General features: G+C 39.7%; 1 protein-coding gene across 2 annotated transcripts in view; it reads right to left on the reverse strand.

Annotated features, from left to right (window-relative positions):
- dapk1 (death-associated protein kinase 1) overlaps positions 1 to 17,591 on the reverse strand; it is an 82,721-nt gene that overhangs the window by 43,610 nt on the left and 21,520 nt on the right. For both annotated transcript variants that reach the window (XM_069682550.1, XM_069682551.1), the window contains 5 exons: positions 12,100 to 12,321; positions 7,611 to 7,749; positions 3,571 to 3,700; positions 1,463 to 1,511; positions 1,302 to 1,328 (listed from right to left, as the gene is read on the reverse strand). In XM_069682550.1, the coding sequence (XP_069538651.1) occupies positions 1,302 to 1,328; positions 1,463 to 1,511; positions 3,571 to 3,700; positions 7,611 to 7,749; positions 12,100 to 12,321 (567 nt within the window). The remainder of the gene's footprint in view (positions 1 to 1,301; positions 1,329 to 1,462; positions 1,512 to 3,570; positions 3,701 to 7,610; positions 7,750 to 12,099; positions 12,322 to 17,591) is intronic.

Below are 17,591 nucleotides of genomic sequence, written 5' to 3' on the forward strand. Positions count from 1 at the left end.
TTTTACATGATTTATGAAGACATTCATTTTAAGACTTTTGTATAATTGCCTTTGAGTTATACTTTTAAGACCCCCGCCAGTGAAAATCAAGTGTTTAACCTTGTAAACATCTCCATGCGGTGTTCTTCATGTGCTACAAGACACATCAGGGACAACATCAGCATCATCTCCGTGGCTGGACCTGTCTGCTTTTAAACTGCAGTGTACCAAGGACAGGCTGAACAACACGTTTTCAGATCAACAGGGTTTGTGATGTCACAAACCTAAGGAGCCAATCCCGTTAATGGACGGGGTGACGCTATGCATATCATTATGTGCAACCTATGGCAACCACTTTGGCGATGTGCTAGCCAGCTGTAATGGTTGTCGTAGTTTTTGCAAACTCACTACTGACTACTAACGTTAACGTTACTACAACTAATCACTACATTTCAAGCTAGCTAAGTTTCAACAAGTTGCACTAAACGATGGCAGAGATGTGTTTTGTTTTCGGCTGTAATTTTACAAAAGGAGAAACATAGCAAATAGTGGGCGGGGCCTATGCAGATTCAGGAATTTCTAATGAGGGAGAAGGAGGAGATGCCTTGGGAGGATTTTTTAATTAAACATATTTTGCAGAAAAAACATATCAGACACAATTTATTATTTCAAGCAGAGCATTTTAGGTCTTAAAACATGACTGGAGCTGCCATTTAAGTAAATGTGCTTAGTTACTTTCCACCTCTGATAGTATGATTTATGGCGGAAATAATGGCAAATGGCCAGAGTAATCTACAAAAAAACGTACTGAGCAACTTAATAAAAACAAGGATATAAACTTAACACTGTTTGAAGTAACTAAGTAAGTTTGAAGCCTCCATAATGTGATCATAAACAATATTTCATAAGATGTAGATACCTGTCTGATAAGTGTGAAAACAATATCTCTTGATTTAAAAAAACGCACAAAATTCACACAACTGCTGACACAACATCATTCTCAAATGCAGTTTTAATATGCTCGACGGCCCTCGCTGCAGGCTCTGACATTACTCATGACAAAACTGCAAACACACCAGCTCAAGTTCAACGACAAAGAGGTCAGAACGAAGAGCCGCTAACCTCTTTATGTCTGACAAACATTCAGCCTGACTGTCATGTTCGGTGAGCGACGACGCCCGCGGGTGTGTAGGACAATGTGAACATTAAAGGCGAAGGTGGCTGTTGTTAAAACCCCTGCGGTAATGGATGTTTTCCACTCTAAAAAAGGTTTACATTTCACACAATTATTAGTCATTGCTGGTGCCATTTCAAATACTTACAGAATGTAGGTGATCACACCAACACTCCTGAGGAGAGACAGAGAGAGAGGAGAGCATTTTGACAGCAGTACATCATGCAAAAAAACTTAACAGCAGATGCTCTTCAGAAATAAGAACTAATGCAAACAGCTTATGCACATAATGAGTTTTTGTTTACTCACCACATGTCTGCCTCCAGGCCTAAAGGTTCATAGTTGACTACCTCTGGAGCTGCAACACAAATGCACAAAACAGGACATTATTCCTATTCAGCTCAACAACAAAGTATAACTAAAATGTGATTATTCCTTTCCCTTTTTTGTTCATGTACTTGTTTTGTTTTTGCGTTGTCTTCTTGATGAGTCCTGTTTGAGCAGTTATCACATTCTGTTGGGCTCACAGACTCTTGTTTCTTTAGAGGTGTTGTTTTATAAGCTGCTGTTTTTTTAATCACACCTGCTGTAACAGTGATTATTTCTCTTCTTACTTTCTCTTGTCAGATGTGTTAATAATTAAATTAATTAATTGGTACATTAATTTCTAACCTATTTAAACTAAACATCTCTGAAGCTGTTTTATATAAGAAGCAGTCAATACTTCCTGTTTGCAATGTACCCATGGATGCACAGACAACTGCTGTATGACTGGGGTATTTTGCCACTCAAAGGAGGGTGTAAGTCATCAGGAAGTGTAAGTCATACTGAATCTTAAAAAATACATGTGTCATGTCTGTTTATTTTTGTGTTATGACTAAGAGAAGGAGAATGATTCTGAGGCAAATAACAATTTTTGTGATCGCCATAGGAAGCAAAGGTAAGTGGAAAATAAAGACTCATTTGTATTTACTATTAATTTATAATGCATTGTTCTTATTCGATAGATAAGATACATAACTTTTAGACTGGATTACCATACAACAAATGCCGATCTCAAATCACACGAGCACCTCTCTGTCAGATTATTAGGATGAAGGATGAAGAAATTTACACCCCAGAGAGTGACAGGAGGGTAGGGAGGGACGTTGCTGCATGTGTCGGATTTATAGATGGCAATAAAGTTGGAAATAATGATGTGAACAACATGTTTTCTCCGTCTCTAAAGCAACATTTTTACTGTACACAGTATGCATTAAACAACAAACATTATCATCTCTCTCTCAGTGCAGCAGGTAGGGTAAGATGCGCTGTCATGTAGAGCAAGATCAAATTAGTGATGTGCAAGTCGACAGCCTAATTTTGTATTAAGGTAAATATAACGACTGGTTTTGTTCAACATCTTTATAGCTCTCCCGCTCTTTGCTGTACAAGAGCTTTGAACAAAATTAATTAAAGGCTCGTCTCCAATAAATGCAGGGTGAGTTTATAGATTAAAGGGCCAGTCCTATCGTGCTTATTATGGGGAGCTAATGCCATTACGGAAGGAAAAAAATGCAATTTGGCTCTGTGCCTTTGGAGGACGCTATCCGCTTCTCCAATGGGCCCTGGAAAACGCATCATCTGGCGGAAGCCAGGGAGCTTGCTAAACTACACTTCCTCAATCTTGTTTTGATGTCCTTTTATAATATTTTTTGAAGAAAATTATTTTTAATCTCTAAATGTTTGCTTGTTTTCCTTTTGTTTTTAGTTGTCTTTTCAGTGCAATTTTAATGTTTCATTGTCTTATTTTAATGTATTCCTACAACCTTTGAATTTCCTTGTGTCCAACAGTTGCAACATAAATACACCTATAAGCCTTGCCTTGCCTATTATGTCATTTTCACTCCTTGGACCTGCTGAATTTCCAAGTGCTCTTATTTTCTGGCACCATCTATCTAACTCATCATTTCGGCTCTCTTCCACTTGATCTTTATTTAGACCATTTGGCCACCGCCGTCCTGCTGAACTGGGAACAGGCCCTGGTTTTGGCTTGGATCATAGAGGGAGAGGGGGAATGGGAGTGTTGGCGGTCGCCCCGGGCAAAGGGGTACTTGAGGGAAGTTTGGACAGCGCGACTGATGGGTCTATCAGTGTTTGTGTGTGTTTGTTGGCAGGAAGAAGCCGTTCCTATAGTCTTCACTCTATCATCAGGCCTCTCTCACTTTTTCCCTATGGCACAGTTGGCACCTGCTCTCACAATACGCAACTCCTGGGATAAAGCCAGCAAAACAGGGTGGTGCAGTTTTGTGTTTGTGTGTGGAGAGTAGAGAAAGGAAGAAGAGTATGTTTGTGCAGACTAATCAGAGCTGAATCTGCTTAATGAAACATCAAACCAGATAAAAAGGATGATTAGACAAGTTAAAAGAGATACCGACCTACAAACTCTGGTGTTCCAAAGATGTTTTTAAAATCGTTGCCAAAATCCATCTTGTGTGCCAGGCCGAAGTCAATGAGCTTGATGCGCGGGTGAGGCACTGAGCGGCTCAGCAGCATGATGTTCTCCGGCTAGACAGAAATGAAAAGAAAAGACAATCAAAAAATGGTGAGACAGGAAAGGAAAGGGGAGACAAGGAGGACAAACAGAGGCAAAGAGAGGTGGATACTTTTATAAAAAACAAACTCTAAACTGCATCTTTGTTTTTAAGCTGTAATTAGCATGTAGCTAATACCATCGAGGAACTTTTCTGATGCTGATGCTGATTAACACAAATGCTGAAAAATGACCCGCTCATTTATCAGTGTATGACACAAACTACGTGTAAACAGAGCAGTGAGTCGCAGAGTCAGACACAAAACCAGGAACAAGGCTGGCAGGAAGGAGGCTCATCAGCCATGGAAATCTCATGCAAAACAAGGGTGAAAAACCTCTCGAGGAAGTGAGAGAAAGGGAAGGACGGCAAAGATGCGCTTCAAGCAAAGCTGAACAACAGAACAGGACATTCCTAAGGACACAATGCTTCTTTTAAACGAAGCCATCTACCCTCCAAACCTCGTCCTTTCAGCTGGACTATGAGCTGAGCTGGAGGGTTTAGTCTGGAAAGGAACAAGAGCAGACTGGCTGTGGGCAGCAGAGGCAACAGGAGGCGCTGAGGAAACACAATCATGCACCAGATCAGCCCGTTGGTTTTGTTCCCTGCTCTGTAAACACTGATACTCTCATGTTTATGATAGAATAAAGGAGTGGTTCTAAATGTGGGCTACTTACTATTATTTTGACTGCTTCAGTTACTTATCAAATACATCTTTTGCAGGAAATATAGTGTTTTTAATTTCTTCAACTGGAATGATAAGTCAATCAGTCAGTTAGGCTCCGTTCACACTGCAGGCAAATGTGGTCCAAATCACATTTTTTTGCTCATATGTGACTCAGGTCTGTTTTTGTGATGACAGTGTGAACAGCATAAATCACATGAAATCTGATCTTTTCAAATCTGATTTGGGGCACTTTCATATATGGTTGTAAATCATATACAGGTGTGATTTTTTGCAATGTGAGTTGAGCCTGAACTGTCATATCGGAATTTCAATTTTACGTCACTCTTGATCGATATTCTGCACTGGCGGGAGTCAAACTGTAAATATAAATATGGAAGGAAGCTCTGACTCCGCGTTGACACACACCTCTGTCCTGAAGTAGCAACCATTCCATGGCGTCCATGTTTGTCTACGTACGACAGCGTGCTGCGCGTAGTCTTTTTTATTGTTCTTTTGCGCATGCCGGTCAGTTCATGCCCATGACCAGTTTACACTGCAATCTGATATTGACCAAATGTTAAAAAATAATGTGAACAGCCAAAGATAAAATAATGGGATCTGAGAAATAAATTGGGATTGAGCACTAAGGCTGGCAGTGTGAACGTAGCAGCTGATACATAATGAATTGACAACCATTTTGATTATTGTTTATGGATTAAGCTTCTCATATGTGACAATTTACTGCTTTTATTTAATGCATTTGAAATTGTAATAATTGAGAGCATTATTAAGATGATAAATAAACAAAGAAATAGTAGAAGGTCTTTTCAGGTGTTACTATAAATCATATTGGTCATCAGTTCAGTTACAAGCTGCATTTAAGACTACTGGTGATCGGTCAGACATCATTACTCTGCCCTGCACAACATATAAACTAATCAGGACATTGATTGGCAATATTATTGTCTGTGTAGGATTGATTTGACTCTCCTGAGTTCTGAAAAACGACCTTGTTTAGTTAGGCAGTATTAGTTTTGAGAGGTCAGAGAGAATAGTTGAGGTGTTTGTAATTTTGCAATAGAATGTCCTCCTGCTGTTAGAGTATGGATATGAATCTACATATCTATACATTAAAAGCGCTGTTAACTCAAATGAGTTGTCTTTTAAATGGTGTCAAAAACTACAAAAAGGGTCAAAAAGTAGAAGTAGAAGAATGTGGGAGAAAACAGCATATAGAGACACTGAACTTCCAACCTTTGAAGTATGCAGTATTAGTCTTACAGCAAGCCATTCATATGAACATAATAAGTCCTAATCTGAGCCACTGCTAGACAGTGAATAACAGTAGCTAAGATGAAAAGTAAAAGCTGTGTGGTTGGTAAAAGCTCTGGCATTGATCAGAAGTGGCCCGATGGACAGAGAGGTCATTACTGTGTTTAAACTGGAGGTCCTGAACTCTGCTGTCTGACTCTGGAAGATTATCATTGTGCAGCCATCAGAGGGAAGCTGATCAATGATATTGATTGAGATTTAAGTTAAAAACTATCCAACAATACACCAAACAGAGAGGTAGTCTAAGTATCAAATGGTGTGTCTGTGCTGTTGTGCAGCAAGATCACTTTGACATTTACCCTTTTTTCCTCTGGAGTTTTTAACTTCACTCACTCCATGATAAAAGGAGAGAATCTAAAATAAGCCAAAACAAGATTAGTCATGGCAATAAGCCTCAGATGCATTCCAAAATGCACTCCAAAAACATAAACAAACTGAAATAAAAGACTGACTGATATAAAGGAGAGGTCCCAAACAGTTACTGCAAAAAAAAAGGATTAAACTGTATATTCCCATAATACTTAAAATCTAGTTCTCCAGTGATCTGGCATTAAGGGATATTTAGGAGGACAGACAACATTACAACCCTTTACTGTGACCTCTAAGTAAGAGGAAAATAGGTGGTGTTTTTTGTCCTGCATGTGCGTAGGAGTCTTTCCAAAGAAAACATCTGATGTGTTGTGTAAACGTAACATGACCCTGAACGAGACGCTGTCATAATCTGTTGTGACCTAAAATGGAAATGATCAGAGGAGTGGATCTCTTGTGTTGGTTTGGTTCTCAATTCGAGGACTAATCACTCGAAAAAGCTCATTTGCATTTGAACACAAAGGATCCATGATGGACAAACACATGAGCTGCTGTGTGCAGGCTTACGTAACATGTACTTATTTTATTTTTTTTTGCATTTAGTATTAAAAAAAGAGTACTTTGTTATTTTGCATTAAAAGGAAGTGAGGAAGTGAGAAAGCTTAAGAAGAAAAGGGAACAAGTTTACCATCATATCTGAGATAGCTGCCAAGTTGGAACCAAACAAGTGTTTTGACTTGAAAAAGATAATAGCTTGTTTTGTGCTGAATAATCAATTAATCAACTACTCTTCAAAGTTCTAATGACTGAATTGAATTTCACCCGTGCCCTCGAAGCTAGTACCTAACAATTTCAACCAATCAATCTGCAACATTTAGCCGCAGAGCACCGAGAATGCTTGGTCAGTTAGCTAGCTACTGCGCTGTGGAGAACGTCTGTCTACGCCCACTTCTCAACGATCAAATCACATCCCTCTAACGATATGTCCCGCCTGCACGTCCTGTTTCACTCAGAAATACGTCACGATATGGAAGCTAGATACTCTCGAAATGCCGTTTCAGGTCGACTTTAAAGCTCCTGTGAGGAACTTTCAGTTTGTGTTGATTATGGCACCCCCTGTGGACAAAGCCGTACCTCTTATCTCTTTGCTGATTTTGTTCTGTTCATGCTTAAGTGGTGGGTTTTAACAAAAAACTTATCCTGCTTTCTTTAACAGTCATATGTATCACTCTGTATCACTTTAAATCTTTGCCCTGGAAAATGTAAACAAAGGCAGCGTGCAGTCGCTTCATCTGACACCTACCCCCCGCCAGCAGTTTCAGGCATTAAAAATAACCATATTGAAATAATCAATCTTGTCACTGATGGTCTGGTTTGCGTTTGTAGGTCATAAAGAGAAATCAGAATCAATTTCATTCTGTTTCATAACCAGCGAAAAACGCCTCACAGGGGCTTGAAGTGTCAATGTAGCTTTTGTTGACACTGTGTACAATACAAGCCAATACCTCAAGTACGTGTCTTGCAAAAGGAACCAGACATCAGACAAGACAAAGTTTTCGGTCTTAAGTTGCCGTAGTACCTTAAGGTCAAAGTGAGCAATTTGTTTGGAGTGCAGGTAGAAGACTCCGTCCAGGATCTGCTTGAGGAACTGAGTGGCTTCCTCCTCACTCAGTGACTCCTTCTCTGCCAGGAAGTCGAAGAGTTCACCGCCGGCCACGCTGGACGAGCAGAGAGAGAGAGAGAGAAAGAGAGCGAGAGAGGCAGAATTAAAACATGAGATCTCTCAGATCACAGCCAGATACAAATCCCTGCTTAACACAGCTGAGCTGATGTAATCTAATCATCCTGGTGCGTTAGAGCACGACCAATTTACACATCGCAAGAACGCTTCATCCAGCGCTGTTTAAGTGATGAAAACTTTCCATCTGAAAAACAACAGAGGGAAAATATCAAATGCTCCAGAGCCTGAGCTACTTTTGTTTTACTGTAGTTTAAAAAGTTAGAGTTTTTCAACATGGGTATTTTATCTGTATGTAATCATATTGTCTCCCTTAAGCCTGTTTATATCAGTGTGTGCACTTTCTAATCAGTGCTGAGACATTACCCTAGATTTAATCTTTCAAAATGCACTCAGGCCTGTTCGGGTGTGTTTGAAATCAGAACTTAAGATCATTTAATCTAACCAAAGCTTGATTCAGCACCTAAATAAAGAAAATAAATGTGCGGGACAGAGGCTTTAGCTTGGTCACGGCTCAATAGTGTGAGTGCAAGCAGAAGAGAGATAATTGTAATTACAGCCGTGCTTATCCAGAGGTTGAGCATTCACTCAGCCATACAATTTGTTTTTCTTACAGTATTAAACGGACCCCGAAGTCACTGTGAATTCTCCAAATGAGAACAAAGGTTTAATATTTAGTTACATTGCCATACAATCATTTCCACTGAATAATGTTTTCCCAAATTCTTCTGCAGGAAAACAGAAACACGCACTGCTCCTCCCTTCAGGGAGGAAACACCCGACCAGCTGCACAGCTGGGACCTCCACCGCCTCCTCCCACCAAACACCCACTCTGCATCTCGAATGTTTATTTCATCAGCTGCCTCGGTGGATAGCAGGGTGTAAACGCACATCAGTGAAGGGAAAGACGGTTCCTACCCCTACATGTTATCTCTGCCTTGTTTTGTACGGGCTAGTTTAATGTTAAAAATACAGTCGCTGTGACAGTTGTATTTACCCAGAGTGCAGCAGGAGGAGGGAGAGGATGTGGAGGACAAAGGGGCACAACATGAAGCCAAATATTTTTAGCACCCACATGTAACATGTTGTTCTACCTGCTCAGGGCTGGAAACACTAAAAAAAACATTATGTCAACGCACCAGCTTTGAATGCTAATGGAAGTGTTTGTACCAGGAGCAGTGTTCTGGTGCTGTCACTATCACATCTCCACAGCAACATGGAGACAAAAACAACTTCATATGGTTGCTAGTTGCTCAAAGTTCATCATCTGGGACATGAATAAATTTGGAGACTGGAAAAAATCTGCTCCAGAATATAAAGCCAAGTGCTGCTCCACAGACGGCAAAACAAAAACCAGGATGCTTAATCTTTGCTTAATCTTTGGACATGTACCTAACAGAACCGTAGCACTGATCCATGTTAAAAAGGGCTCCAAAGTTTAACACAGACTTGTACTATACTTATACAAAACAAGCTGAAACATACTGTAAGCAGTGGGGTTACTGGAGTAGAACCCCATATTTGAGTTCTTTTCCCCATGTCATATGCCAGCTCGGGCAGTTTTACAAAAAAGAGTGAAGAGCCCTTTAAGAGCTTAATTACAGAAACCCTTTATTTAAATCTAACTTGACACAGTTAAACAATGCAGTGTGGAAGTGAGCAATTTCATAAGTGAGAGTGAAGCTTGAATGTGTGAGATACAGCCTGTGCTGTGAAGGTGTTAGATGGAGCCAAACTGAGCCAAACAACATACAGGACGGATGCCAGCTGGAAGAGAGAAGAAGCGAGCAAACAGGGCCGGTCTTATCCAGGCTGCAGGGTCCAGACAGATCAGGAGAGACCATCACTGATGACCCTCCCATAAGAAAGACCACCCCCTAAAAACAGCAGTAAGCTGATAAAGGTTTTTCTGGGAGAACTGGCTCAGCTATTGGTTATAATGCCTTGCTTTAAAAGGTGCTTCGGTAATAGTTTGACTTTTCTCAGCGACATTTGAGCCTGCTGCCTTCCACAAATAAGTCCAGTTCTACAGTACATTTCAGGGTTAATTCTGCCCACATGAACACAAATTGATTTGATGAACTCAAATGAAAAGAAAATCGATGAATCCTCCTTAATGGATTGAATGATGCAGTTTCAGCAGCGTTACCACCAGGCACTGAAAACTGGCTGCTTTTGAGGAACTGTGTTAAACTGGACTCATTTGTATACATCACAAAAGCTTAAACATCCACATAAGCAACTTTGTTTTCTTTGGTATGTTTGCAACTACCCAAAATTCATTGATAATGTAGAATTGTACTGCATTACAAGCCTTTCCTTCTTTGCAAATATTTTGAGCTCTGTACTGAAAAGATACTGAGACCTCATTCACAAAAATATTCAAATATCCAATTGTAGCAAGATTATAGGGATATGGGACCAATTTTTGTATGTGTTTTATGTCTGAAAAGTACGTTTAACGGCCTGGAAAGTTGTGTATTCATCCAATCAGTTTAAGCAGAAAGCTCTTGGTTGAACATGTTAAAATTGTCTTGGACCGAGCTAAGACCAGGATGCAGCGATGACGCCTTTGCAAAATAGTATCAGCAGTAAACTAGTTTTGGTTGCACATGGGGAGTTGAGCCCAGGGTCCAGGTAATACAATGACTATATACAAAGATCCATGATCCAAATCTTGGACGAATCTCGCTGTTTTCAGCATGAAGTTTGCTTGTCTATATTTTGTCGAGTGATGAGGATTTTGAAAACAGTAACAGATAGCAGAGCAGATAGCAGATAGGGGGGTGAACTCTGATGGCAGGCTTAAAAAGGCACAGTGTACATCCTGTCAGTGATGAGGCTTCCTGTTACTGTACTTTGCAGGAAGTAGCAGTGCTTACACATGTTTTAAAGAGCCTAATTATGTTGATTCTAAATTTAAACTCTGTGTTTCTAAAACTTCAATAAAGAGGCTTGATAATGATAAATAAGATCATATTTGTATTGGTCTGTTGAAGCCAATGTCATTTATTAAAGATTGTTTGTAATCCAGCCTATAAAATATTGAACCTTTTGACCTGCTGCACCTGTTTTCAGCTGGAAATGAGCCATGTACTTATTATCCACACACGCGCTGCACTATAGACCGGGACGGTGCTTGTTGTTTCTTCCTTGCGACTATCGAATGTGATCAGCGGTCAGGAATGTTGTCCAGCAGCTCTTAACAATTGCACTCATGCTGGCTGTAAGGTGACCTAGTAATGGAGGTGTATTGTATTATGCTTGGGCGCTTATCGGTTCTAAATCACTGTGTCAGCTGGATACTTGTGGTGTAAACACAGTTGGTCTTCCAGTTTTAGGAGTTACATGTAAACTGGTCAAACTGGTCCTTGAAAAATGAAAAACAGGCTTGAAGCCACAGAAAACTTCTAACAGGTTATAGTTACATTCACAGTTTACAATCAACCTATCCTGGATACTGCATACTAGGAGGACTCACAATCACCATCTAACAACTATTTTATTTTTGACTTTTGGATTTTTAAAGGGCCGGTCCAGAGATTTCATATATGAAGTTCAGTTTACTCACTGTGAGGAGTTTTTTATATTGTTTTTTGGGGTATTTTGTCAGGAGAAGCCGGCCGGAGTTTCTACACAGAAGCTAAGCTAAGCACCGCTGCAGACGGGGTCAAGAGCACCACGTACTTTAGCCACTTAAGAGTCCTACACATAAACAAACATTTCAGTTTAAGTGTACGCTGTAGTTTTTTGTCACTGTGTCACATTGACGTCAGACAATTACTATTGACAAGTACCTCATACAACCCCACTTCAAAAAATCCAAACTATCCCTTTAAACTGAAAGGAATGAAGTGTCTGATAATAGATGCAGTTGAAATGAATCATGGGACATGTAGGGTCAAGAGGTTTCAGAGCATTACCCCCACTAGGGATGAAAAGTAGAGATATCTCAGTCTCTGAAGCTTAGATTTTGACGGTCAGTCTTTTTTAAAAATCTGTCTCTTCTGAGTCCTTCAACTTCATGGAAGTGCAATACTGAGTCAATGGAGTATTAGCTTAATTTGTTGTAATTAACTGTTATCTTATCATATCATAAGATGCTACAAAGACTAATTTGAAATTTCAGATTTTGAAGACTATAAAGCAACAAAATGACAAAAAGAAGACATCTTATGTCAGAATTTGGTCAGTGTTTTTCCCCATTAATTTTTAGAAACCTCACACACTATCTTAGAGCATGATGCCTAAGTGTGGATTTGAACACGCAAATCTCAGTTTGCCCCCTTGTGAGTACAAATGACACAAAGAAAAAGAAGAGTCAACTCACAGCTCCAGGATCAGGATGACCTCTGCCTTGTTTTCAAAGACCTCCTGCAGGGTGATGATGTTCGGGTGCTGGATCTCCTTCAGGATGTTCACCTCACGCTCGATGTCGTCCCTCGTCACCCCTCTTCGACTTGACTTGCTGCGGCGCTTCTTGATGAATTTGGCGGCGTACTCCACAGCGGTACTCCTGTGCCGACATCTTCTGACCACAGCAAACTGGCCACTGGTGAGAGAAGGAGAAGAAGAGGTTTTTTGATGCCTTTTGATGCCATGAAACATTATTACTGAATTTTAAAAAAAAAATCTGCCTATGAGCACCTCTGAAGCTCACGTTTTAAAAAAACATGGCTAACTCTTTGCTACAGTTTCCGGTCTTTATGCTACGCTAAGCTAACCGTAACTTTTAACCGTATTCCCTTAACACTGAAGAAATCATGAATAACGCACCTATATATAAACTGAACAGGAGAATTACATTCACAGAGAAAAGTATTAAAAAACAGACAATTAACCTTATCTGTATGAGTGCTAAACAGTGCTAAACACAAACATCTGAGCCTAAATGAGTGGGCGGGACTATAAGGCATTAAAACTGTTGATCATAGCTGCTTTAATTAAACAAATCATGAATCATGTTGACCGACACTGCCGGGAAACAGAAATAGAAATGAGCGCTTAATAAAGACACTATCCAGATCCAACATTGTGTCAACCTGCGGAGGTGTTTCAGAGACTTACTCCAATATTAAAACTTATTATCCTGTTATATACTGTATATAAACTGATCATCTAGGTGGGTTTATATCTTACACCTGTGTTTTCCTGTTTGATCCAAAATTCTGTCACAAGCTTATCAAAGTTTTTGTGCAGTAAAAAAAAGCATCTGTCTTCTCCCTCATCTTTTCCTTCATCATCAGTTCTACAGTGTATGAATTATTCGAGCAGCACAGCTCCCACTGTCAGCAACACACTGAGAAGAATCACAGCTCAGCACAACATCAACACAGCTGACCAACACAAACCCAACTACTGCCTTGATTTAGAAAGAAGCACAGACCTTTTCTTGGCTATATAAAAACTTATATTTTCTCTACAACTACATTACAGATAATGTCATTCTAAGAAAATGTGTACTTTGTGCAGTCACATCTAAAGCTGAGTATAACATTCTCAGTGATTCCTTTCATATGAGTAAAACAGGGTACTGACTATTTTTGAAAACAAAGACAACATTTGAATTAAACACAAATCCTACAGTGTGCATTGCATTGGTTTTCAAGGACAGGTGCATTTTACATTTTTGATTGAGTTCACTTTTCACCCATGCAATGACCGCAAGATCTATTATTACTATATTATTATCTATTGTTAATCCAACTTTATGTTGTTTACCAAACAGCCCCCAGAAAAGGCAAGATCTATTATTCATGCATTTAACCCAGAAAAAAACTGGTTCTAGCTTTTCAAATACAAATACTTCTTGGTTCTCTTAATTTTCTGTGATTATAATCTGACATCTGACATGTGCTTTAGACTGTTGGTTTCAAAGACAAAAGTACGTGGGGGGGGTTTTTTGACATTCAGAGGGACATTTTTAACTATTTATTGACATTTTGATGACTCCACAAAAAGCAGCAATATGACAAAGTGTGCTCTGTTAGGATTTTCACAGTTTAAGCAATAAGAGAGGCGTTTGATCTTTTTAAAATAAGTTAACTCTCTTACAGGCCCAGGTGTTGTTTCCTTCCTTATTTAACTGTGTTAACAGGCTGCTGCAGAAACAGTCTTAGTTAAGTGGAATTGAACTGTCTGTGTGTGTAATTCCAGCCTGCTGAAGCGCACACATAAGCATATTAACGGTCTAGGATGTGGTGAGCCTGCGTGACATTTTAGCGTGACAAATTACTCTCATGTATGAACAACACAGGACTTGTTATGGAAATTCAACCATCGTGTTGCCATGCAGCATTGTTGTTAAACGCTGCTATCTGACCGGATAACGCTGACTCCACCGTCACTCCACCACAACACTGCCAGAAAATCCACTCAGGGAAGCAAGGACACTTGGCTGAAGGCTGCTGACGCCTCCGCCGATTGTGCCTCCTCGCGGCCCTGGCAATCATGAAGCACTTAGTGTACCAAACACCCACAGAGGGAGGAAGAGAACAAGGGAGTAGGGGGTGAGAGAAAGAGAAGTGAGAGAAGGAGAGAGAGAGCAGAGACACATTCTGTCACACTTTTTAGGTTTCCAGAGCCAGATTTTCACTGAATTTTACAGCTTTGGAGCAAAAGCTTCTTCTGCCTTGGCAAAGAGAAAAATAGATCCAGTAAAGAGAGAGTCATCTGACTCCTACAGTCCTGACAGGCCTAAAGGTGCACTGTTGTCAGGAAGCAGTGTAGTAATTTAGCTATATGTTCCCACTCTAATCCTCTCTACTATGTGTGCTTCACAATATTTGATGAGTAAATGCAGGATCCAGACTACAACACTGCAGAAGAGCTTTAAAGGAAAGACGAAATAAGGCAAGAGCCCTCGGGGAGTATCAGTAACAAAAACGTCACCCTGATCTGACCCGTAGCTGTAGGGCGTCCCCTGGGCAGAACCGGGGTGTCTGAGGCCTTGTCCTCATTCATGTGGATGAATCAGAAGATGCTGTTTGGATTTTAGACTGCTTCTGCATCCACATTCACACATGTAGTATATATTGTAATGGTTCCGCTGCTCAGATTAGGGCTGTAACAAGTGAATAGACAGAAAATCTATAAAAAATGTAGCTTAATTTTCAAGCAAAAAGGCCCAACGATTGATTGTAACAGCTTCTTAGATGTGAGCATTTGTGTCTCATGTGATAGTAAAATTAATTTCCTTGTGAATTCAACAGTTGGTTGAACCAAAAAAATGTGATGACATCAATCATTGCATTGTAACCTTTGTAAACCTGCAAACAATTAAAAAGTTCCTCTCACCCTAAGCAGAAATGAAATGTCTGTATGTCTGTAAAACAGTGTCAGTGATGCAAAGACATCTGGCTTTGTTGTTTGTTTTGTTTGCAGCAAATTTGATTTTAGTGTTGTTGTTCTACTGGTGGTGCTTCACATTGAACAGAGCCTGGTAACAGAGTATAAAATTGGACAGTACAACAGTAAGGATGCTAATGTAAAAGCTGACTCTCTATTTTTGTTTCCTCAAAAGACAGCATTGTAAAGATGTTTTACAAAACTGAAAACATTCTGAAAACCCTGCTGAACCCGTTAGAGTTCAAAAACTCTTGGAATATTTTTTAGTGTGTACGTGCTCAAACAGAGACTTCCTGATTGGGTCTTATAAGTCAGGGTGTGTTATACTCTTGTGTTACAGCAAAAGTTTCATCTCGGCGTCCAGCCAAATTGTCCAAACACAGATCTCTGGTCTTACTTTTCACCATTGCAACATAGTTTGTAGTATTTTCTGCAGCTAAGCAACCAGCTGCAGAGTGGGCATTCTGCTTCCTGTTACACCATCACGCACATGCCTGGTGCATGTGAATGGTCATTTGATATGCGTCTTTAGTCATACAATATGAACTGAGATGATTTTCCGAAATCTCGACAGAAATCTTTTCTTTTAAAACACTAATATATTCTGTTGTGAAGGTGGCCATATAGAGCATTATTGGGCATCATTAGTACTATATGAGAAGAGTGTTTTCATCTACTTTGACAACACAAAATTAGCATGAATAGCGAGAAGAAAAAATGTATTTGCCTTTGTGTTGACATGGATTAACGCAAGCTAAAAACAAAAACGCATTAAAAAAACAGCCAGGGAAAGTTCTTACTCCTAAACATCACTTTCAAACATTTGTAACTTGATGAAACAAATGTTTTAAATAACCATCAACCATATTAAAGTGACAGATTTGAAAGGGAAGTAATCTGTTTATGGTTCAGAAAACAGTTTGTAGACAAACAGAACTACAGGCTAGCAAAAGGGAATGATATCTCTTTAAGGAAGTGACTTGTCCCACGAGCGAGCCAGAGACATGAAGCAGACAATGTGAAGAGGAAGAGGGAGCTGAGGAAGAGGGCTTTCTCATGCTAATGACACTTCCACCCCCATTCAGTCTGACTTCACTCTTTTGTCAGCATGGCCTTCTTCGTGTAGATATACGGGAGAGAAACATCAGGATTTTATCTGTTTCTTGTCTGAAGACAGCAGAGGGCTGTTGTTCACACTGAGTATATGTAATATTATACATGCACATACACACAGGACACCAGAATCTGAATAATAATGACTTAACACCTGTTAAACACACACCTGGATGGATGATGCAACAATAAGCCAATGAGTTGAACTCTGCATGCCATCATACCTCAAAGGATAATCATTGCAGAAACAAATGTGCATAGAAAGTCAAATTTAGACAGCTATAGTGATGACAATACATGTTGCTAATGTTTATCCTGCAAGTTCAAAAGCTGTTTCTCAATTTGCAAAAGGTGCATATTTCTGGCCAGCAAACAATGTGTCTTTTCTGGACAAGCAGACATCCAGATGAACCAATAAACTAGAAGTTCAGTGGCTGACAGTGTAACTTCATGTGCTAATCATTGAAACCAAAAAGCAAATCAAGCAGCTTTCTCAGAACATCCATCAGCCCGTTCTTGTGCTGTCAAACTTTCCACTGCTGAAAGATCAAGCAGAGGACAGTTTATTCTGTGAAGGCGTGGGATTGGGTGTGAAAACGCTGTTGAGGATGAGAAAGAAAAACACAACTGATTTCCTGTTCTGGATTATGCACCATCTGTGCAGTTTGGAAGATATCCTGTGACACACAAGATCGTACCATTTATTTTTCAATGTTTACTTGACCAGTCAGAGCAGCTCTCCTGAATCCTAACAATGGTTTTATTCATTTGTCCAGAGATTGACTTAAGTAACACAAAAACATACATGTACCATGATGCATCTGGACTTAAAGGAGAGGACTTTGAAGGCTCTTCTACTTCAGTGCTTTGTAGACTAAAAAGTTCTATGCTTGAAAATGAACCATTGCAGACACTTGAGAAGATTCAGTGTAACACTTGTGTGAAGAGTGAAGCTTCACAGTGCCCCTACATTTCATCTCGCAACCCACTCAAAAGTTTTCTGCACAGTGCTAACTATTGCATATACACTACAAGACTTTGAAAAACTTAGAAGACTACAGTCTGTAACCCTCTCAAATCTAAACTCAGTTTAGTCACAGACTTGTAAATAGTGACCCCAAGATATTTACACCTAAATAGACATCAGCCCTTATTTGTGAAATGTTTCCATATTCTGTCCCTTCCATGTTTTATTTTACCTCATCAGCTTTTTTGGTTCTGGAATGAGTGCACTCATTTTTTCTTGACACTATTAACTTGATTGGACTTCAATATTTAACCATTTCATTATTTTATGAGTAAAGTAAAAGTCCTTTGAATGGAAACCTTATACTACTTTTAAAGTAAACAAAAAACAAACAT

Source organism: Semicossyphus pulcher, unplaced genomic scaffold, assembly GCF_022749685.1.
Source record: "Semicossyphus pulcher isolate SPU_LCO1_2020_fin unplaced genomic scaffold, fSemPul1.0.p SCAF_6, whole genome shotgun sequence".
Taxonomy (NCBI): Eukaryota; Metazoa; Chordata; class Actinopteri; order Labriformes; family Labridae; genus Semicossyphus; species Semicossyphus pulcher.